This window comes from Vombatus ursinus, unplaced genomic scaffold (assembly GCF_900497805.2).
Source record: "Vombatus ursinus unplaced genomic scaffold, bare-nosed wombat genome assembly UNPS02014893.1, whole genome shotgun sequence".
Taxonomy (NCBI): domain Eukaryota; kingdom Metazoa; phylum Chordata; class Mammalia; order Diprotodontia; family Vombatidae; genus Vombatus; species Vombatus ursinus.
This window is the reverse complement of record NW_020954671.1, coordinates 4,209,433-4,234,332: the sequence shown is the minus strand read 5'-3', so window position 1 is coordinate 4,234,332 and position 24,900 is coordinate 4,209,433. Positions and strand designations below refer to the sequence as shown.

At 35.7% G+C, this 24,900-nt stretch overlaps 1 protein-coding gene and 1 pseudogene across 2 annotated transcripts; both read right to left on the bottom strand.

The window, feature by feature from the left end:
* Window positions 1-782: 782 nt before the first annotated feature.
* Window positions 783-24,896, bottom strand: JKAMP (JNK1/MAPK8 associated membrane protein). Of its 2 annotated transcripts, none has more exons than XM_027842922.1 (7): window positions 24,823-24,896; window positions 16,348-16,439; window positions 15,590-15,744; window positions 10,461-10,667; window positions 7,329-7,510; window positions 3,568-3,644; window positions 783-1,484 (listed from the first exon to the last, which is right to left on the bottom strand). In XM_027842922.1, exons 1-7 carry the CDS (start codon window positions 24,824-24,826, stop codon window positions 1,266-1,268), a joined length of 936 nt encoding a protein of 311 aa, XP_027698723.1. In that variant the 5' UTR covers window positions 24,827-24,896; the 3' UTR covers window positions 783-1,265. The 2 variants fall into 2 exon arrangements, with proteins under 2 accessions (XP_027698723.1, XP_027698722.1); XM_027842921.1 differs by lacking the exon at window positions 24,823-24,896 and adding an exon at window positions 24,663-24,778.
* LOC114028597 lies at window positions 21,707-22,046 on the bottom strand (annotated as a pseudogene).
* Window positions 24,897-24,900: the final 4 nt, after the last annotated feature.

Genomic DNA, 24,900 nt, shown 5'->3' with positions numbered 1-24,900 from the left:
AGTGAATAGAGTACCGTCCCTGGAGTCCGGAGTTCAAATCTGACCTCAGACACATAACACTCATTAGCTGTGTGACTCTGGCCAAGTCACTTAACCCCAATTGCCTCACAAACAAACAAACAAACAAACAAAAACAAATAAAGATCATTTAAATCAAGGGTTCTTCAACCTTTTCACAAACCCTTTAGGCACTCTGATGAAGCCTAGGGACCCCTTCTCAGAATGTTTTCAAATGCTTCAAGTAAAATGGATAGGATTAAAAAGGGAAAAGAAAGGTTGAAATCTGCTGATGATCACCTGTAGGGTCGATGGAGCCAAGGTTAAGAACCTCTGCAATACCAATAGATAAAGATTTTGGAAATTTTTTATATGAAGTGCTAAAATTTATATTTTGAGGTTACAATTATTAATCTTAACTTCTGTCCTCAGGTCCACCAAGAGGGCAACTATTAGAAAAAAAAAGTTCTCTATTTTCATTCTCAAAGCTTGGATATGCAAGAAAGGAAATATTTAAGTAAATATCATCAGTCCTTCATTTAATTTAATAGGACAATGATTAGAATGCTTCAAAACATGAAAATGTGGAAAGATGGCATTATCACTATTTAGAATTTAGCATTTTTCCAGAATTAGCCAGGCAAGGAAATCCTTAATGACAATGTAGTTAAAGTGACAAAATTTCATAATTTTTATTTTGGAATTTTCATTCAATTCTTTCTTTTTTTTTTAAGGAACAATAATTTCAACATCTCTTCAATAAGGGTATCTAAACAGAAAACCTATTGCATATTACTATTTTATTCTTTGTATTATGTCAAAATATTGTACAGGTGAAAATAAATAACTAAAAAAAAATTTGTTTTTATGTTTTATATAACACCACCATCAACTTACATTTATTTACACATTCATTTTTAGGAAACAGACAATTCTAAGAGTAGAATACCATTCTGTATTACAGCAAAAAAATAAGCTAGAAATAAACAAAGGGCTATTGTTTGCCTTTTGCAATATAACCAAAGCAGTAGTACAACACAGTGCTTCATCATGGGACTTTCATGTAATTCTTCCAAGTATCAGTTGGATGCTTGCTTGGCATTTTTAAGTCTAGTCCACAAGGTTAGCTGGCAATCAGGTGGTATCAGCTCTGCAGAGGGTGCACCACAGCATGACAAAGCAGCATGTTCACACGTTTACATTTGATTCCCCAGCTTGTTTTTTATCAAGAATGCTTCTTGGGTTTGTTGGCATACGTTCCATTTCACTTAATGTCCATTGGCTCCTTCCGAAAGGATCCGTGAAGGTTCGGTATACCTTGCCGTAAGTATGTAAAACAGCGCAGGGGCTGGCACCAAAGCCAAGAGTGGCAAGTCTTGCTCTAGTTTATCTACTCTGGAGATGGAGATGATCCCATAGGCATGGAGTAACCAGTGGCTCAAGAGAATGATTAGCCTTTTCTTTCTGAGAAAAAGATCTTTGAAGGACTATATATGATAAAACAAAACAAAAAAGAAATGCAGATATATGCTTGATAGAATTTAACACATCTTATACATTATCTGAAGTCCAGAATTCAGAAACTATTGCCTATATTTTTACATTAAAATGTGATACAGGATTCAGAGTGCAGTTTAAGACAAATTTTTTTGGACGTGGTCAGTGTGGGATTTCTTTTGCTTGACTATACAAGTTTGTAAAAAGGGTTTTGTTTTTCTTGCTTTTTCTTGGGGAAAGGAGGTGGAAAGGAATGAAAGGGAGAAAAATCAGATCTCTGTGAAAAAAATTAACTTTTAAAAGTGTGACAAATATTCTTAATCCCTTTTGACACAGATGCAAATTAAAAAGACAGAATTACAGCTATAAGAAAACAAGTGCTCTCTTCACATCTGGTTAAACTGGAGTCATATGGTACCTATGGAGAAAAAATGGAGGCACCATTTCACTTACCTCTCCCACCCCTGAAAGCCTACTGACTACAGAAAAAGCTATAAGGACACATGAATACTACACTTTCTGTTTTAGCTATATCACAGCATCTCTTAGTATGTCATTTCCCATACAGCCAGAAATTTTAAATTTAAATCCCAAAGTTTCTGAAAATAACTTTTTACTCAAGTTCCAAATATCTAGAAAAACTAAAATCATCAAACTTTTAAAAAGACCACAATGACAACGTTCATGACGACCAAGGTGCTGAAAGATGCTCGTGCATCTTGTGAATCATCAAGGTTAGGGACAGGGATTGGAGCTATGCTTTATTGACATAAAGAACTCTGAAGGGGTAAACTTCCTCTATCAATCTGGCTGAGCACCGTTTCTGCAACTTAGATTTTTAGAGATTTGCCCAAAGAACTGACAAGCTGTGACGTGCCCAGGGTCTCACAGCTAGTACGTGTCAGAGGCAGAACTTGAACCCAACTCCACTAGGCCAGACTAATATTCAATATAGTTTTACCATTAGGTCATATTTGGCCATACACTAATTATCTGAAAATTGTGAACTGTATGTGTGATAATACAAATCCAAAAGTAGTTAAGTAGAAAAGAGTTGACCCATGGAAGGTACAGAGTAATACCACAATTATCTAAAGACTAGAATTCAGGCAACCTCAAATATCCAGAACTACAATGAACTAGGAAGTTAAAAAAAATAATAGACTCTGTGGTAGTGAAGAGCTGCAAACCCCAAGACAATGCTGGGTTTCCTCTGCTTCTAGAAGGAGAGCTGTCATGAAGCTGTCATTGGCAGGTAATGGCTTGTAAGCTAATGCACAGGAATGAGACCTGAGGAGCTCCTAAGTGCTAAGCAGCCACAACCGAGCTGGGAAACACTGACCAGGGAGCAAGCAGCTGACATTCACGTGCCTGAGAAGGGAAGCTAGCCCCAAGACCAAAGATGGGATCACCGTGCAGTCTGGGGACAGGGACCCACATGTACCTCTGACTCTGAAAGGAAGTATCACCCCATCTATCATAATTAAGATTTATAATGACAGTTCTGAGTTACTAAAAGAAAATGTTCAATATATTCTTTAAGAGGCTTGTTGGCAGGATGGCAGGAGAATGAAGAACTCTTCCCTGGAGTGACTAAGAGAGAGGGAATGCAATCTGCTTTGGTGGGGAGAGTACTGAGATTGAGAAAATTTTAAACCATGGAAGGACTGAAATGAGTTTATTCTGTTCAAGGCAGGAGGGAAATGGAAAAAAAAAAAAAAGATCTGATGCTGAAAAGAATAAGCCTCAATTACATGAAGACTCAGCTCTCTGTGATAACATATCAACTGTGGTGCTAGATAACAAGAGGTATATGGTAAGTTTTAGTTAGCAAGAATATTCCACTAACTGGAACATCCCCTCTAGCCATTTTGGACAAACATGAGTTTATAGTACATTCTTTCATAAGCTTACCTACAAGTGAAAGCTACTATATCTTACTGTGCTAGTATTTTTCAGGTGTTTATTAAGGGTTATAAAATAAGCTGCAAGAGTTATTACACATTTTCTACTTGTACATAAACAGTTCTTAAATCTGTAAAATCTTTAACAATAGGTAAAAATGATTCCTACCTCTATTTCTGAAGCAGACATGTATACAGCCAGGGTAACCAATGATAAGACTAATACAATATATGGAAAGGCATAATCTGCAAGGCAAACAATACTGTGTTTGAAAAAAGCAAATAAATCCTCATTTTAAGTAAATTACAGAGAAAACAAAAAAATTAAGATGATTAACTATTTCACAGAGGCTTGTCTGTAGTCAATTATAGCTAACTTATACTTGGAAAAAGTTTGATTACCAATGTGCTTTGAAAAAGCAAATAACTATACCCAGCAGGCCATAAAACTGTACATACCCTTTGATCTAGCAATACCACTACTAGGTCTGTTTCTCAAAAAGTTGAAAGAAAAATGAAAATATCTTGTATGTACAAAAATATTTATGGGAGCTCTTTCTGTGGTAGCAAAAAATTGGAAATTGAAGGGATGCCCATCAATTGGGGAATGGCTGAACAAATTGTGGTATATGATTGTGATAGAATACTATTGTACTGTAAGAAATGATGAACAGGACGCTTTCAGAAAAACCTGGGAAGACTACATGAACTGATGCAAAGTGAAGTGAGCAGAACCAAGAGAACACTGTAGACAGTAACAGCAATATTGTATGATGACCAACTGTGAATGACTTAGCTATTTTCAGCAATACAATGATCCACGACAATTCCAAAGGACTTATGATGAAAAATGCTATCCACTTCCAAAGAAAGAACTGATGGAGTCTAAATACAGATCAAAGCATACTTTTTAAATTTTATTTTTCTTGTTTTTTTCTTCTTTTTTTTTGGTCTGTGCTCACTTTTGCAACACAGCTAATATGGAAATGTTTTACACGACTGCACATGTATAAACTACATCAAAAGTGCATGTCTTCTCAAGGAGAGGGGAAGGAAAAGAGGGGAGGGGAATTTGGAATTCACAAATTATAAAAAAAGAATGTTAAAAATTGTTTTTATATGCAATTGAAAAAAAGTTAAAACATACTTTAAAAAAAAAAAAGAAAATATCATTAAGATCTCCTAATATAAAAACTACCTAACTTTCCATTTCATATGAAGTAATCCTGATAGTCAAACAAGGAGAGATAATCAGAGAAAGAAAACTTTAGACTAATATCAGTAAAGAATACTGATGCAAAAATATTAAATGAAATTCTAGAAAAGAGGTCATAGTAATATATTAAAATGTTCACTGACAATGTTGGATTTATATCAAGAATGCAAGGATGGTTCTGTTAGTAAAGTTACAAATAGAATAAATCATATTACTATAAGACAGAAAAGACTTTGACAAAATATAGTACTCAAGATTTTTTTTTAAAAAACCATTAAGATATTTAAGAATAAGAGGATTTTTCTTCAATATGATCAAAAGTACCTATCTAAAACTGAAAAGCAGAACAATCTGTAATGAAAAAATACCAGAAACTTTTACAGTAACATCAGGAGTAAAACCAGGGTGTCCACTGTCTCTATCACTATTTTAAAAAATTTTAAAAAGAAACTGAAGGAGACAAAAGTAATTAAAGGAACAGTTTTAGTAAAATAGCAATATATATTATAAACTGCCCAAAATTAATATAAATTTCTGTATATGAATAACAAAAACCATAAGGACACAAGAAAAAGAAATGACATTAAAAATAACAACAAAATGCATAAAATATTTAGATATTAACCTATCAAGGCAAACACCACAGTATATGGAAATAAAGGAAGACTTGAATCATTGGGGAAACATTATTTATGGTTGGACTATGCCAAAATTATAAAAATGACAATACAATCTAATTTTAAGATTCAGTGTTATACTAATCAAATTTCTGAGGGATTACTTTAAAGAACTGGACAAAATTAATAAAAAATTCATCCATGGAATGACAAGTAAAGTCTCAAGGGAAATAATGAAAAAAACAAAACAAAACACCTCACAGGAATTAAGGAAGTCTAGCATTACCAGATCTCAAATTATACTATAAAGCAGTAATCTTAAGAACTATTCAGTACAAGTTAGAAAACAGAAAAGTAGTTCAGTGAATAGGCTAGAGAAATGAGACACAGAAGTAATCAAACACAGTTGAACAAAGCCAAAAACACATACTACTAAAAGGAAGTCTCCTTATCTGGTATAAGATGTTGGGGAATTTTTTTTCAGCATCAAATATATCTATCAAAGTCTAATAACTACAATACAAAATATGATGGAGTTATAACTTGGTATCACCATTTTGGGAAACAATTTGGAATCATGATAAAAAAAATCATGAAGATATCCATATCTTTTGACCCAGAGCTCCCACTGCTATGCAGTCAAAGATAGAAATAAAGGTACCATATTCATAACAGTATTTTTTTGTAATAGCAAAGAACTAGAAACCAAGGGCACTCCCTTCAGTTGAGGAATGTCTAAACAAATTGTGGTCCACTGACTGAAGAGAACATTACTGAGCCATAAGAAATAATTGACAGAAAGAATTCAGAGAAGAAATATACAGAGTGAAGTGAGCAGACTCTGGAAAACAACAAATACAATGACCACAACAATGCAAATACAAAGAACAAAAACAAAGAAACAAAAAGAATCTGAATGTTGTGCAATTATAATGACCAAATTTGGCCTTGGAGAAGAGATGAAAAAATGCTCTTCCTTTTCTTTGGCGTAGAAGACAGCATATACTCTCAGACTCAGTTGCTGTGTTGGTTAGTTTTACTGAATTGCTGTCCTTTATTTTTTTAATTCTTTGTTATAAAGGATGACTCACTGGGTAGGAGAGAGGGGAAAACATATTCAGAAATGAAGGTGATGTAAAAACAAAAGACATCAACAAAAAGTATTTTAAAAGTATGATTGGCAAAACATATAAGAAGATAACACAAATATATAACATCAATAGTCATTCCCCAACACAAATATATAACATCAATAGTCATTCCCCACCAGATAAGTGGTCAAAGGATATAAAGTTTTCAAAAGAAAAAATGTAAACTATCTACAATCATATGAAAATATACTCCAAATCACCAATAAGATAAATGCATAATTAACTTTGTGGTTTCACTTCACATCAAGAAAACTGACAAAGATGATAAAATGTGGAAATGGTCAACATTACATGGGCTGTGGAAAGGCAAATACACAAATATACTGCTGCTAAAATAAATTAATCCAACATTTCTGAAACAATTTGGAGTTAAATGAGAAAAATGGCCAAATTATTCATACTCTGACTCATTAATACCAATGTGGACATATATCTCAAGGATGTCAAAGGCAGGGAAAAAGTATTTGCAGTAGCACTTCTTGTGGTAACAAATAACTAGAAACAGAGTGAGCATCCATCAATTGCGGAATGGCTAACAAACTGGCATATTAATATAATGGAACATCATAGTGCCAGATGAAAGAAAAGATGAAAAAGAATTCAAAGAATTTGGGAAGACATATGAAGTGATACAGAAGAAAGTAGAATAGACGCAATAACATGAAGAAAAAGAACCCTAAAATACATCAGAATTTGGATTATTGCAATGACTAATCTTGGTTCCAGAGAACTAATTATTAAACAAACTTCTCTATCCTCAGTAAAAAGACAGTGGACTAAAGGCATGGAATGTCACATGTGTTGCCAAAGGCCAATGTGCTTCTAAAATAAACTTACATTTTATATCAAGTAAAGGTGTTTAAAACATTTAAAGAAATAAAATGACATTTATTATTTATTACATGTACAAATGATAAAAGTATTTCACTGACATTATCCCACTTACATAGAAGGCCTCCTCCAACTGCCTGAATGACAGTCAAAATTGGGAAGAAGTAAAGTGCTGCATAAATACTCTTAAATCGATCAGACTTCCCTAAGCCACAGGCAATCTTCTTTACCAGAAGTGGTCGGAGCAGCATCATTAATACCAAGCAAAAGGCATAATAGATAAATACAATGGTATATCTATAAAATAAAATTAGATCAATAAAATTTAAAGTGAAAAGGTAGATTAGTGCATAATAAATATGATGGTACTTCTATGAAATAAAATTTTAAGTGAAAACTATATTAGTTTTTAACATTTCTTTCACAGCCATTTTCACATCAAAAAGTCCTAAAGTTTAGTATATTAATAGTTCATTCTTTGATGAGAAGATCAAGTTTACAGATCTTTTATAAAGGTTGTACTGGAGTCTTATATGAATTAGGTAAAAGGCTGGCAGTTCTCTTAAGACTCTTAAGTTAAAAAAGAGTTGCCAATCTGCATAAATGATGTTTTTGCACCAGGAGTTTCCTATATCAATGAAATAACAGATCTCATCAAAAATAAAACATTTAATCCTCAAACAAGATTAGGATTCAACAATAATGTGACAGACAGGCTACATACCCAGTCAGGGTTAACATGTGCCTCACAGAGTTTTTCTTTCTGCCCTGGAACCCTAGGATTCTTGAATCAGCTTGAAAATCATACCCCTGTACTTGGTACTTGTGTTATCCTTGCCCACAGCATTCTCGCTCTTTACTATAGGGCTACTGTAATATTTTTTTATTCAACACAGTATGTTGCAAGGTATAATATATGGTCTTTATATGCTGTTCTAAAAATAAGTGTCTTTATGCTCACCCGTCCTTTGGTTTGTTCAAATGTTAAGGAGCTCCCATAAGCAAGCTTTCCCTTAACTGATTGTCTCATCAGAGGAGGGCATCAATTACCTGTTACTTTGTTCTCAAAAGTTTTGGAATCTTTTGAAGAAATTATCTGTCAGGTTTCTTTCTTCTCTGAGGACCTAACTGTTCAGACTCAGTGGCTTACACTGTACTAATAACCTTCTATTTTGACTCTCTTGTCCTAACCACAAAGTAGTATGAAAGGCTAGCTGAGAATAGTACTTATGCAACTGTAGCAATATCCATATGCAACTTATGTATAGCACTTATGCAACTGCAATATCCATAGTCATTCTTAAAACTTCTAGTCAGTTAAGTTTGCATTCAAAGTAACTAAGAAATTTTTCATCTCTTTCCAATGTGCATCTTATGAAGGGCTTTGCCTTCTTCTCTCCCCATCAAAAGTTTATCACTAAGTTAGTAAGTGTGCCTCCATTTACAAAAAAAAGATACATATTATGGGAAGAAATCCTATGTAAATGCTGTGATGATTTAGAGATCTTTGACAATTTTCTATAAACATTTCTTACTGAATTAGCAGAACATAAATTATATAGTTTCCTCAATTTTTAAATTTGTTTCTTGACTCCCTCTCACAACGCCCCCCTTTTGGATTCCTGCCCTTAACAGGCCTATTTTGGTCCTCAGAAGACATAGTTAAGACAAGGATTATAGGCAGGTAATATGTTTTTGTAATTAAAAGAACCAGAGTAGCATTTCTTGATTTATGTCTTGGTGAAGCTCTTTGGATGACGTTTCCCCTATGTTTACCATACTCTTATTTTGTGGGCTCTAAGATAAACCTCTTAACATCAGAGATGTCTTATAAATTTAAAAGACTTATTTTCATGTGCATCTTACAGAATCAATCTCAAAATTTTATAGTCACATTTTATATCTCCATACAATCTTCAATTGAGTTAAGACTTCTAAAATTTCAGGACCAAACAAGTTCTTTAAGTCTTGAAGTTTCAAAGAAAATTAAATCTGCATGCTGCAGTTTTAATAGCCTATGAAATTATAACTGCATGAAACTCTCTGAAATTGTTTTATAAGTAATAATCACTTTAGCAAATCCTTCTAAATTTGAGAACCCTCTAGGACAGATTCTAAAACATTTCTTTACACTATTTGGATTTTGTTACATATGCGTATATAAAGTATAGAAAGTCTATACATAATACCTTTAAAAGACCATGTGATTCATCTTCATTTACATTAATGTTTTATTTATTCACAGAAAACACTAATGCTAATCTAAAGTGTACTTTTTCATCTCCAGCTCCCTCAAATTCACTCAACATGGACTTATTTCATTTAGCATGAAATAAAAAACTCATCTGGCTGTAATTCCTAGAATCCAAACACCAGGTTAGCCTATTTTCTTTACCAAGCAAAATATAACAATATACAAGGAATACCTAATCCATATTATTTTGTCATACAAGTTATTTTAAAAAATATTTTGATGAATTAAACATTTACTATATCACACGATCATATATTTACAGTTGGCAGGCCATTTAAAACAAGTCTTCCCCATCTACCCTCTCTAGCCTTTAATCTATCTTTCATAGTTCTTTATAATCTTTGAATAGGGACTTTTTTTATTTTAGCACCTAACACATAGTCAGCACTTAGTAAATGTTTTTGTTTGACTTGATTATAACTAGATCCAATCATTTACCCTTGTACTCAAAAATTTTTCGAGTGATTTCCTACTGTCTACCAAATAAAGTTCACATTCCAGTGCCTGGCATTCCATGTTCTTCAGAATATAGTACCACCCTACCTTTCCTACCTCTCCTATTACTCCCCTTCACATGGTCTCTATTCCAACCACACTAAACTATTTTCTGTCTCTATGTCTTTGCTTCTATCAATGTCTCTGTCTCATTCTTCTCCTGTTGAAATCCTACCTGTTGTTCTGTTCCTCAACTCAAATGATTCATGAAACTTTTCCAGATACTCTCCATTAAGAAATTGATTTTCTTTCTTGAACTTACATGAAGTACTTTGCACCTTTCTGTTACATTTTCATATTATTTTACGCTTAAGTAATGTAAATGTGTGTGTCTGTATGATATTGCCCCACTACATTATAAACTAAGTGTAAACAGGGATTGAATATTATCTGAAATTTTTCTTCTCTGTGGCTGACTAGTACCCTATATACAGTAGAGGCTTAATAAATGTTAAAGTGAAATGAAATAAATTGAATTAGGAGGAATTCTATACTTACAGTGGGTAGACAGCTTCATGAGTACAGTGTATTGTGGTAATATAATCAGGACTTGGGTTGTAGAGCATTGTGTACCAGTCAGAAAGCATCAATACTCGACAAGAACGAATCTGCAGAACACCAACTGGATCACTCACAAGTAATGTAACAATAGCTGCCACACTGCATTCAAATAAGGCCGTTACATGCTGAAATAATGCACTGGAACTAGAGGGAGAAGAAGGTGGCAAGAAATTTATAAAGTTATATGTAGCTGTTTCTGAATCTGATTTCCAGAAACCTTTTATCAAAAAAACAAAACAAAACAACTTTATAGAGAAGGCGCAAATGTGAAATTTAAATCAATCTCCTAGAAAACAGATACCTTTCCCAGATTTAACACTAGCAAATGGCACAATCTAAGTAAAAATTTACACTGAAATTATCTCTACCTCTTTAACAGGATGATAACCACCACTACCATAAAAAATGTTTATTGGGAGCTTCCTGTCCACGTTGCTGAATCTATTTCATGGAAGAACAAGTAATTTCAGGATTAGTTAGGTGGATTCAGAACTCACTGAACAACAGAACCAGAGAGCACTGACGACTTGATATCAACCAGGAGGGATGTTTTACATGGTTCTGTCCTTGACCCTGTTAAATATTTTTAGAAATGTCTTGGATCAAATTTATAGATAACACAAAACTGGGTGAGCAAGGCATCAGACAGAACTAAAAAGATCTTGACAGGCTGAAACAATAAATCAAATCTACAAGCATAACATTTAATAGGGATGATGATAAAGTCCTACACTAGTAATTCACAGTATAATGAATCAACAATGTGAAGTAGCTGCCCAAAAAAGAGAACGAAATTTTAGGTTACATTAATAAAAGTTATGGTACCCAGAAATAGAGAGGAGCCCTCTTGTGTTCTTGTAAGATAACATCCAAAATACTGTGTTCAAAATTGATCCCCATATTGACAAGTGGGGAGGTGCCCAAAAGAGAGTAACCAGAACAACAAGAGGACCCAAAACTCTGTCATATGAGGACTGGTTGGAAGAACTAGGAATGCGAGGCCCAGAAAACAAAATATGTGGAGGAGAGGATGAAGACAGGAATATTATCCTCATTACCTGAGAGTTTTCAAGAAGAATTAAAATTATTCTTCTTGAGCTGAAAAAGCAAAACTAGGGTCAAAAGGTGAAAATTAAAGGGAGGTTATGTAAAAGTGGAATGGACTGCCTCAAGAAATAGTGAGTTCACCAGTACTGTGATAGATGAGCACAGAATGGACGACCACCTGTTGAGGATGTCACAAAATGTGTTTATATTACACTAGATAACCTCTAATGTCCCTCCAAACTTTAAGATTCTATGACAAGGATGCTACCTCAATACTTTAAAGATCTTTGATTTTTATCGATGTGACTTTCCGTAATTCAGACTGCAACCCCTCTAAGCAAACAACTTTCAAGTTGTGGTGAGTGGTGATATTTATCATCTCCTGTAGAGATAATGATGATTCTCAACTTAACTAGGCTGGACCTCAGACAATATACAGCCCATCTCCAAGTTCATCCTCCCAAGAATTTCCAGCTTAACTGATCCTGCCAGTGCTTATCTCTATAGGAATGATTTTGAGAATTGATGGTCACTTCTGTGCCAACATGGAGCACTGAAGCAGAATTTCAGTGGAGAATAAGGATGGTAACACTGAATAAATAAAAATATTTTACTCTATCTTATTTAACTTCATTTTTGGCTACTAGTGCTACTCATATTTTTAGATACAAAATTATTATTTCCAATAGTGATCAACTGTGTGCTGTAACATATAAGACAGAGGAATTTTTATTCCATAAAAAGGCTCAAATTTTTTGGTTATTTATATGATAAATCATTACTACTGTGGTATCACATTAAAAAATTACAACTATAAAATATGGACTTACTGAAATTACTTAAGTACATTTTCAAGAGTTTACTTAAGACTACATGTATAAGTTCATCTATGGGAGAATATGGATAAGAAAGTAGAGATAAGAAACAATCAGGCACCCATGTAGGGCATACCAATATCAGTAAGATCACAAATCTACAGACATAAAATTTATAAATATATAAGAAAGCATTTCATTTTTAATAGGTCCATGTTGAAAAGACAAAGTTGGAATAGGAATGTGGGATTTTAAAAAGCTTATCAGGTTCTATCCTAAACACTCAACTGTTCAATCCTCTATATTGTAAATCCTGCAAGCACCAGCGCCACAACACCGTAAACATACCCCTAGGAAAACGTTTTATATAAATTAAAGTCCATTTCCCTCAATAACTTAAATTATCTGTTTTATAGATGTCTCATCTTTATTTCTGATCCTTCTTAAATTTAGTGGTTTCAAATACAGTGACATCTCTATCAAAAAAAAATCTGAATATAATCTCTTCAATAAACATTTATAAAGGCCTACTACATCCAAGACAGTAAGCCAGTAGGCCAGATGCTGTTGATACAAAGACAAAAAAAAAATTCTCTGCCCTCAAAAAAACTTAGATGTAAATAGATAAGTAAATACAAGCTATGTTTGAGGAGGGAGAGAACCTAGCTAAGACTGATGGAGGTTTCCTGTAGGAAACTTGAGCTGAGCCTGGAAAGAAGCAAAAGATTCTAATGAGTAGAGGCGAAGTAGGGCTGCATTTCAAGTATGGGAGACAGCTTGTCCCAAGGCAAGTAGGCAGGGGATAGACTGCTAAGTTCACAGGATAACAAGTAGGCCAGTGTTGCTGGAATATAGAAGGCCTACAGGAGAGTAAAGTAAAATAAGCCTGGAAGGACAGACTGCAGCCAAAATGAAAATGCCAAGCTAAGGCACTGGTATTTTATCTAGAAAGAAGCTAAGGATTCTGAGGTGGTGAGGCCAGCATGCATTCCAAGAATGGGGACCAGCTTGTTCAAAGTAAGGAAGCAGGAGATGGCCTCCCACCTTACTGCACTCTCCCCCCATACCAAGATTGTATTCCCACCTCTTTTCTTACAACCTTGGCTTCTTTCCAGACCGAGCTCAAGGACCACTGCCCATCTCCACCTTTTTGATTTCCTTACTTGTTAGTGCTTTTTCCCTTCTTTCCTTCAGTGTCAAGAAGGAGCTATTGAACATATTTGAGCAGGGAAGTGATATGGTCAGGTCTAAAACTTGTGCTTTACAAGATTTTTTTTTTTCCTGGCCGGAGGACAGACTAGAAGGAAATCAATTAGGAGGTTATTACAGTAGTTAAGGAATAGAATTAAATCAAGACAAAGTTTAATAAACAAAGACTTTTCATCAACCATATAAAAAGAGCTGCCTACAAGGGAGAGGCAGCATAGTTTAGTGGAAAATATGCTGGACTTAGAGCTGGGAGGGACCTGGGTTCAAATCTTACCTTGTTAGCTATGCAGTCATGGTCATTAACCTCTTTAAGTCTCACATTTCTCATTTTTAAAATGGGGATAATTACACCTATAGTACCTCATCCTTACAAGGACAATTAAAAAATATACATAAAATGTTTTCCAAATCTTAAAATTCAATATAAATGTATGATGCTAGCGTTATTATGTTTGTAGTTGTTGGAAGTAAACAGAATGCAGTCTAAGTTTTCTTCTATGGCTTTCTTTCAGGAGAGAAAGTATGTCTTAGCCTAGTACAGGTCTGTTGGCAAACTCCACCTCTGAAGATTAATAAAACTTTACTGAACTGAACAAAATCTTTCCATTTCCCTTTCCTGGTACACATTGGTGTGTTTCAGTTTAACTCTTGTGAGTACTAAACAACCTCACAAAAAATTCAGTCGACTGCATCTTTTTTTTTTTTTTTTTTTTTGGTGTAGAAGAACTCATTTATTTATTTATTTTTAATTTATTTATTTTTTGGTGAGGGCAATTGGGGTTAAGTGACTTGCCCAGAGTCACACAGCTAGTGAATGTTATGTGTCTGAGGCCAGATTTGAACTCAGTAGTCGACTACATCTTGATAGAGACGATATAACTAGTTACCGTGGTAGAAGTCATTTCCAGGTTAGGTCAAAGTATATGGTCAGACCACAGACTAGTTATTCAAACATCAAATTCAAGACCAAATTAGAATGGAGGAAAGACACTGCATCAAGTTACAACAGCTTCAACCTGACCTATTCAAACAGCTGTTAAATGTCCCCCAAATGTGAAATGGAAAAGATAAACATATTATCCCTGATTATTTGCATGGCCTACATAAGTTTCATGCCATAATAGCCATTAATGTGAGTCCTAGAATAAGTCCCTAAATCTCTAAGTCAGACAAAGAAATGTCATTGTTTATAGAGATATTATCATAATTTATCTTTAAGATTATCATTCCACCAATCTTCTTCCCTGCATTAAGTTAAAATCATTTTTAGGAGTTGCTCTCTAAGAAGCCTCTATGAATTATTCTGAATGAATGAATAAAGAGTTAAGTGCTAACTCTTGAGCAAAGTGCTGTACTAAGTGCTGGGGATACAAACAGAAAAGTAAGATAGCCCCTGCCCTAATTTTGGAAAGGAAACAATCATTTTCTGATGCAAATAATCACTCCCAATTTATTTGTGCTTTCCTATCAATTTTCTTACATCTGGCCACATCTGTATTATTGTAAACAAATGTTAATTATATAAGGCTATCATTCCACTAAATTAAAATATTTGTCAATCTTGTGATTATAAACATTAAGTCAAAGCAAGTTCTGTACTATTATTAGATACTACATATAGTTATAAAACCATCTCCTTTAATTAAACCCCTAAAATGAAAGACAAAGAATATTTACCTTATTAATTAAAATTAAGCTGGCTTTAGATTACTATGACTATTCAATAACTATTCAACTATATCAGTACTTATAATCTGAAGGTAAACAACCTTTCCTGTATCATGGACCCCTTGGGCACACTGGTAAAGCCTATGGCTCTCCCCAGAATGCCTTTAAATGTATAAAATGCACAGGATTATCAAGGAAATCATTTCTACTAAAATACAGTTATCAGCTTTTTTAATACAAGTTCATAGATCCCAGGTTAACAATCCCTGTCCTGGAAGATCCTTTCCCCAGCCAGACAATTTTCCCTGATAAGCAAGGCTAGCTAACCTCTTTTTGCCTGAATACCACTCAATGAAGAACCAATGGAGAACAAGAGGAAGCAGGGCCATAAAGCCAAGGTAGAGCCAGTCATAAAGTTCTGGGGACTCTGTACATGGCTGACAATATTTCTGAGTATTCGTTCTCTGTCCTCTTGGGCACACCTGAAAAATAGAAAAACTTTCTTATTTATAGAGTTACTTTGGGAATATTAACTAAAAGCATAAAAACATAATTACTTAATAAGACCCTCTATTTCAGTCCAAACATTTAATCATCTGCAGCCTTCAGAAATTAAAAAAAGGCATTCTTAAAGCAAAAATGTGTTCTTTTCATGGAACCTGCGTAAGATTTATCATAACTACGTTACTAAATATTTTATAATGAATGGACTCTACTTGCTAAAGTAGTTGACTATAGAAAATCTGCTTATTAAATAAATTTAAAAATAATTCCATAGGGATATTCTGGAGGTGGAATGCTAACCTACTATATATACAATATGCTATGGCAAGTAATAAAAATAATTAGGAATGACTATAAAAAATGATTTAACATGTGCTTAGTAAATATAACTTTGTAGGAAGAAATACATTATTCTGCAGATAACCAATATAATAAAATATGCATTTTTATGCTAATGAACTGATAAATTGTGGAAACTTTTAAGCAAAACAGAAGAACAAAATTTTACTTTTGAAAAGATTTTAAAAAGCAACGAAGATCAAAAACTGACTGATGAAGTACTAAATAAACATAAGGCTTACCCCACATTCTCCATATATCTCGGTTGAACCATTTTTAAATATCAGTGTCTTCCCACAATAAAGTCCAAGGCATGCTGGTTGAATATCAATAGCTTTTTAAAAACAAATGCCAAAATAGTAAAATATTATTGAACGTACTAATGAAAAACAACAGTGGAAGCCTTTTTGAGCAAACATTAGAACATATTTCAATTATCACCTCACTATATCACTATTTCCTTTAGCTGGATGCAAGCCTGGATACAGGCACAGAAAAGACAGACCTTAAAGTGCTATATAAATGTTACCTATTAATAATGCTTACAGTTAGAGACCATAAGGAATAATGACATGCAATTTTCAATCTTATTTCTATACAATTTCAAAGTTCTAGATGAGAATATAATTCCTGTCTGGATATAGCTTTTTGTAACTGATAACTGAGATATGCAAATATTAAGCACTTAATAATGTGCATAGTACTTCTCCCTTTGTCTCTCCCAAGCTGAATTCCCTACCACATGGCACAGTTTCTATTGCCTTAAATTCACTAGGAGAATGTCGTGATCTGGTCACAGTGCATACTTACTGGCACATCTCCAACTAATTGGTGCCACCACCATAAAAACACTTAGCTTCAGGGTATAGCAATTCCCGGGGGGAAGAGCAGCACACTAATAGCTAACATTTATATAACACTTATACCAGGCAGTGTGCTAAGTGCCCTTCACTTATTATCTCGTTTGATCCTCACAACAACCCCGTGAGACAGATGCTATTATCGCCATTTTACAGATGAGGAAGCTAAGGCAAACAGGCTAAATGACTTGCCCAGAATCACACAGCTATTAAGTGTCTGGGGCTGCAACTGAACTCAGGTCTTCCTGACTCTAGGCCTAGCACTCTATCCACTGTGTCACCAAGCTGTTAACATCTCCAGAGTTTTGCTCTATCTCTTCATATCTATATACACGGCCATCCCTCTCAAGGCTTTCAAAAAATTAAAGAAAGCACATAAATACCTCCTAATATCCTTCAAAGCATGTCATTGGAACTTGGCTGTAATGCTTGGGTTGGATGGCACACTGGGGAAATTTTTTTAAAAGGGTGTTTAGTACTTCAGCTACCATGATTGTTTCTCTGATCTCCCCAGTGAGCGTGATTCCTCCCCTTCTTAAACCTTTGAGGGAAAAGATTTGATCTCTCCTGCATAAGTAGTCATTTTATAACTTGCATTTTGGTTACTAGTATAATTTGTTTCATTAAAGCTCCTCAAAGGTAGAAATTTGTTGTTTTCTATCCATGTTATCTACAGGACCTGGCACGGTACCTTTCACAGAGTAGGCATTTCATAAATGCTTGTTGAACTGAACTGGAAAAAACTTAAACTGAAAAAGATTCTGATTTATTGTGACCTTTGGTACATAAGAGGATTGTTGAAGGGTTAAATGTCCTTTTTAAGAAAAGTTCTTTGTGGGGCAGCTAGGTGGCCCGGTGGATAGAGCACCAGCCCTGAAGTCAGGAGGAGCTGAGTTCAAATCCAGCCTCAGACCAAATGCTTGACACGGACTAGCCATGTGACCTTGGGCAAGTCACTTAACCCCAACTGCCTTACCAAAAAAAGAAAAAAAAAAGAAAAGATCTTTGCCTAGATGATGCAATCAGAAGGGCAAGATTAGAAAATAAAACTCCAATGTAGAACTTGTTAAAAATAACCATACTTAAAATGTGCATAGAACTAAAGTGAAAAGAATGGACAATTATATAAATATTCTTTAATATTAAATGACAAAATTTTTCATAAATTCAAACTCATGCTCTCCTGAAATATCCTTCTCGAAATATCCTTCTTTACTCAAAGGCTGAATATAATAGTGTCTTTCATAATTGAGAGCTGGAGAAAATAAAAAGTAACATCCTGAGTTGGCTCTTGTTTAATTTTACTCAATTTCTGGGTATCTCCTAGGTCATACCCTCTTCTGTCTCTTTACTAGGTTTCTAGAGGCTCCTTAGCCACAACACTACCAGGCCTGTTAGTGCCAATCATAACGATAATTTCCCATAGGTCCCCCAAAACACAACAATATCCTGCCTGCCCTAATCACCTACCTTCATTCATCAGCCAACTTTTCTCCACTCACAGATACTCTGCCTGAACTTCTTCCCCAATAGTTAGCTTACTCAAATCCTCTTATTCTGACCATCTCTGAAACACTGAACTCTGAGTGCCAAAAGTAACCCAAGTTGTCTACCCATTCCTATCCACCTCAATCCCAATATCCCATTCCCCACACTCAGCCCATGTAATGTCTCACTCCTGATTTGCCAACCCCTACTACTGTGACCTCTGGAAATCCCAATCTACACTGAACAAACTTACTCTCAATTTAAGGAGGGGGGGAGGGGAGGGTAGATGGGTGGAATGATAAAAGGGAAGGCAGATCAAAGAATGCAGTGGTTAGAAGCAAAAAAGACTTTTGAGGAGGGACAGGATAAAAAGAGAAGAAACAGAAGAAAATGGGACAGAGGGAAATACACAGTAATTATAACTATGAATGTGAATGGGATGAGCTCATCTGTAAAATAAAAATAAAACAAAAAAGCAGATGGCAGAATGGAATCCAGAATCCAATAACATACTGTTTACGAGAGATACCTGAAACAGAAAGGCACATACAGAGCTAAAATAAAGGACTAGAGAAGAACCTAATATGCTTCAGCTGAGATAAAAGAGGCAGGGCTAGTAATCATGATCTCAAAAATATTTAATTAAAGAAACAATCAGGGAAACTACATTTTGCTAAAAAGGTACCACAATGAAATAATATAAAAAAATTTATAGCAAATTTCTCAGATAAAGGCCTCATATCTCACTGAGCATGGAAGTGAGTCGAATTTATTAAAAAAAAAAGCCATCCCCAATTGATAAATGGTCAAAGGATATAAACAGGCAGTTTTCAGAAGAAATCAAAGCTATTTATTGTCATATGAAAAAATGCTCTAAATCATTATGGATTAGAGAAAGACAAATTAAAACAACTCTGAAATACCACCTCACACCTTTCAGAAATGACAAATGCTGGAGAGGATATGGAAAAACAGGTACACTAATGAACTGCTGGTGGAGCAGTAAACTAGTCCAGCCATTCTGGAGAACAATTTGGAACTATGCCCAAAAGGCTATAAAACTGTGCATACCCTTTGATCCAGCAATACCACTACTAGGTCTGTATCCCAAAGAAATCAAAGAAAGAAGGAAAAAGACCTATACATGCAAAAAATACTTATAGCAGCTCTTTTTGTGGTAGCAAAGTGTTGGAAATTGATGGGATGCTCATCAATTAAGGAATGGCTGAACCAGCTGTGGTATATGATTGTGATTAAGTACTACTGAGCCACAGGAAAAGACAAGGGTGGAGGTGTGGTTTTGAACTGATGCAAAGTGAAGTGAGAACAACCAGCAGATCATTGTGCACAATAACAGCAACGGTGTGATGATGATCAACTGTGAAGACTTGGCTATTCTGATCCCTACAATGATCCAAGACAATTACAAAGGGCTCACGATGAAAAAATGCTATCCACCACCAGAGAGAGAACTGATGAACTAAGTGCAAATTGAAGTTATCATTTTCTCACTTTATTTTTCTTGCTTTTTTAAAAAAATAGGGCTAATATGAAAATGTTTTGCCTGCTTTCACACATATAATTGATATATTGCTTGCCTTCTCAGCAGGAGTAGGGAGGTAGAGAATTTGAAACTTAAACTTTTTAATGAAAAGAATGTTAAAAATAAATAATTTTTAAAATAATTAAAACTTGTTGATTTGAATAAATCTTGATAATCTCAAAACAAACAAACAAAAACCAAGCCTTTACTCTCATCTTAGACTTCCTCTTCTCTTGAACTCCTATGTCTGGCATTCACTGAGACCTGACTCCTTCCAGACAACACCGTGTCCCTGGCCATCCTTTCCAGTACTGGTAGCACTCCCTCTCTTTCAACTCCCTCTACCCCCAATCTGATCGCAGTGGTTTTCTTTATTTCCCATTGCCCAGTCCAGATGCTCCCTTTCATCAACACTCAACAACCTTAACTCCTTTGAGGTTCACTCTATACAATTTTTCACCCAATCTATATCATTTGTGGCTATTAAAGACCCAGAACATTCTTCCTCCTTTTTTATTCAGTTCTGTGTCTGGCTCAGTTTTGTTTTTTTTTTTTTTTTACCATCTTAACTACTGCTCTTATAATAGAGTCCTTTAATGTGTGTGTTAAATACCTTGACTTTCCAGTTTCTCAACCTATTCAACTTATGTTACCAATTCCTCCACACCTTCTCAGCCAAGACAACTTGGCTGTGCTAGTGCCATCATCCAAAAGTGTTCTATTGTCAAATTAAAGAACTCTGATATTCTTTTACCTAATAATAATCCTTTATAATTGCAACTCTCCCTGACCCTTTTCTTCATCGTCTTCATGACTTCCAATCCTTCCACCCCTCAGTACTTTCTGATGATCAATCCTGCTCTAGCTCTATCTTCTCAATGGTGACCCCTTGGTGAACTAGTTCTCCTCTACACTATAAAGTCCTTGTTCTTTCCTCTTGCCTATCACATCTCACCAAACTTGGGTTACTCCAACCACCTACCCACTTCAATCTTACCCACCTGCTGAACAGAGCTGAAGGGACTCACAAAACCATACTGAGAAGAGTCTACTACAAATTTATGTGACCTAAACTCAACTGAGTCCTCACTGACACAAGGCAATCTTTCTATTTCTTCTTAATTAATTCTCTATCTCATTCTCTATTATGGCTGTTCAAAACATTCTCTTCTCTCCATAAGCCCTCCCCACTCCCTGCATTCCCTCCCCTGACTCTCTCAGTTGAGGTCCTTTTCACTGGAAAAATTGAGGCTGTTTGCCAAAAGTTCTTCTCTCTTATTATCTCACATTCCTTTCCTGCTTCAATCCAGTCTTTGATGAATATGTGGTCTTCTTCCTTGCCAAAATCATATTCTCTGATCCCAATCCCTCCCATGTGGTCCGTCAGACTGCCCCTACTATCATCTCCTTTCTCCTTAATCTTCAATCTCTTCCTACCGAATGGCTGCATCTCTGATACCTACTAACGCCCTAATCTCCTCCATCCTTTAAAATAAATATAAAAAAAAAAAAAATCCTCACTAGATGCCTCTATCCCTGTTGAATATCTTCCCATCTCTCTTGGTTATGATTGGTTGTCTCTTCTTTTTCTCCTCTCACTTTTCTTAATTGTTCCAAGTTTTATTCACCAGTAAATTTAAATATATTCATAATATGTTTCATTGTTTTGAACTCTTTTTAAAATGCAAAACCCTACTGAAAGAGTTCCACCTAATCCCCAGATTCAGATCCTTCCCCATCTTGACTAATCTGGAAATAATGAAATTCATAAGTCTTCTTGTCATATGCAACCACACAACACCATTCATGAAGACTGGTCTTAAGGTATTTCTTGGTAAGGTATTTTTAGTATTTTCTGGAGAACTGTTTCTCAGACACAACTGTGATCTTATTTTTTGAAAAGTTCAATATAAATAACATTTTCTAGCTTTCCAGGCTTCGAGAACTGTCGAAAACTTCCAGAATCAAAGATTCCACCCTCTACTGTATGGTTAAGATCAAGGTTAAACTTCAAAGGTGATTTCTTAGTCTTTCCTCCTCCTTCCTGCATCCTTCTCCTTTCTTTTCCTTCTCCCCACCCCCTTTCTCCTCCTCTTCTTTTTTTTTTGCAGCCCTATCTTAGACATAAAATGTGAAGAGATGATTCTCAATCTTCTAAACCTCCTGCCATTTGGTTTCTGACCTCATCTTTATCATTTCTTCCTCTACTACATCTGTCCGGTAACTCCCCTTCTCTCCACTCACACGGTCACCACCCTAGTTCAGGTCCTCATTACCTCTCTCCACTAAACTATTTCAATAGATCCCTAACTGATCTCACTGCTTCAAGTCTCTCCCCAATGTAATTCAATCTTCACACAATTGCCAAAGTAATTTTCCTAAACCAAAGGGCATGTCCCTCCTCCTATTCTATAGCCTCCCTATTACCTCTAAGATCAAAAATGAACTCCTCTGTCATTTGAAGTTCTTCACAACTATGCCCCTTTCTAACTTTCCAGTCTTCTTACATATTACTTGCCTCCACATACCATATAGTCCAGCCATACTGTCCTAGGTGCTGCCCCCCAGGCCTCAAATATTCTGTTCTCCTCATTTCTGCCTCTTAAAATCCCTTTCTTCAAGACTCAACTCAAATACTACTTTCTACAAAGAGAACTTTTCTGGTCCTCACAGCAGCTGATAGCTTTTCCACTAAAGTTACCTTCCAGAGACCTGATAACTATCTTGTATATATACCCACTTATTTGCATGCTACCTACCTCTTTAGGAGGTAAGCTCCTAAAGGATTTAACTTTTTACTTGCATCTCAGTGCATACTAAGTGCTTAATAAAAATTTATTAGATGGATTTTTAATAGTCAGAATCACAATGCTTTGCTCAGAAAAGATACCTAATAAATGTGTACTGATCCTCTTTAATATGAAGCCAGAGATAATTCTAGAAATCATTTAATTTGGGAAAGTCTCTTGAGGATGAGTCTTGACTCAGTTTCACTCATTCCTCACTCATCAATCTCCCAAGTATCCAACACAAGGATTTACACGTGGATTGACACATACTATTTAGGTGAGTTGTAGAACTTAAGAGTTGAGCAGGAAAGTAAAAATCTTGGGGTCCAACCACCTTAAACTTCTTTTCCAAAGAAGGACTCTGAAGCCTAGACAAAATAAATGATTTGCCCATTGTCTCTTGGCTGAAAATAAATGTGAGGGGTGGGATGTGAACCCAGTTCTCCTTTGAAGCCATTAGATATGAAGTCAGAAAAATGAAGATCTAGTGCCTGGTATATACTGACAGCTAAATAAATACTTGTTGACTGACAGCACTGGCTTCATTTTGTATAAGAAAGAAGTTTCCTTTGTTGTTTTTTTCATTATCATACTCCACAGCTGGATGGTGAAATGACTATAGCGCTGGGCCTGGAGTCAGGAAGCATCCAAGTTCAAATCCGGTTTCCTGCAAATACTAGCTGTTCAACTCTGGACAATTCACTTATTTGACATCTCTTAGCCTTGGTTTCCTTGCTGTAAAATGAGGATAATAAGCAGTACCTACTTCACAAGGTTGTTGTGAGGATCAAATGGAATAACAGAATGTGACTTTTATTAAAATTATTAGTTAGCATTTAGAATTTTTAATTCATTCTCCCTTATTTCCACGACAATCTTATATCCGAGTGTACAAATTTTATTAATAAGCTTAGTATACTCAGCATAAATGCTGAGAAACTTTGAAATCACTCCCCGCATCCCCTGCAAATCTTAAAGCACTATATAGATATTATTATTAATAATATTTATCACTTAGCATTTTACATTTTGAACTCCCTCCTCCCAAGACAACCTTAAGCGCTATAAAATTATTAATAATACACTTATTAGGCTTGGAATTTCCGATTTTGCAATCACTTCCCCGAATCTTTGCAAACCTTAAAGTGCTATATAAATATTAACACATTTATTAGACTCAGAATTTTAAATAGTGAAATCACTTTCCTGAACTTTTGCAAACTCTTGAGAGCTATATAAATATTATTAACAAAGTTATTACTCAGCATTTTAAATTGTGAAATAACTTCCCCAAACCTTTGCAAACCTTAAGGCACTATATAAATATTAATAAACTTAGACTCAGCATTTTAAGTGTTGAGATTACTCCGCTACCCCCATGCTAACCGTATACTGCTACATAAACATTATTAATAAATTAGACAGCATTTTAAATTTTGAACTCACTCTACCCCCCACCCCCTGTAAACCTTAAAGCGTTACATAAATATTATTACTGATATACTTATTAGATTCAGCATTTGAATTTTGAAATCACCGTTCTCTACTACCAACACATACGCAAAAGGACTTTTCTAATAAGTGAGTTTATTTCATTTTCACCCGCTTTCTCCTCTGCTCGGAGAGCACCCCACTCCGGGGCCCCGGAAATCCCTGCACCTCGGACGCTCATTTTCCCCGACGCACAGTCGGGGTCGCGGGGGGCCTGCAGCTGCTCCGGCCCAAGCTCCCAGTGCGGGGAAGGGAAGGACGGGTGCGGGAGCCGAAGCCGCGGGAGAGAGCAGGCACGAGTCCAGTCTCCCTCCATCCCCACCCCAGCTGGCCCCCAGGGAAGAGTGAGGTGGCGGGAGAGCGCGCGGGGATCGAAGACCACTCACCCATTGGCCTTTTGGACTGAGAACCGTGACCAGCCAAAAGGCTCCACCAACCAGGATGATTACATCCGGGCCGCAGGAGCTCCCAAACCCGGTAACTGTGGCAACAGCTTAACCACAGCCCCGCCCCCTGCCTCGGGGCGACCACTTCCGGAACACTCACCCATTGGCCTTTCGGATGCCGGACCGGGATCTGCGGAAGGGCCGCACCACCCGGACGGTCACATCCGGGACAATTCGT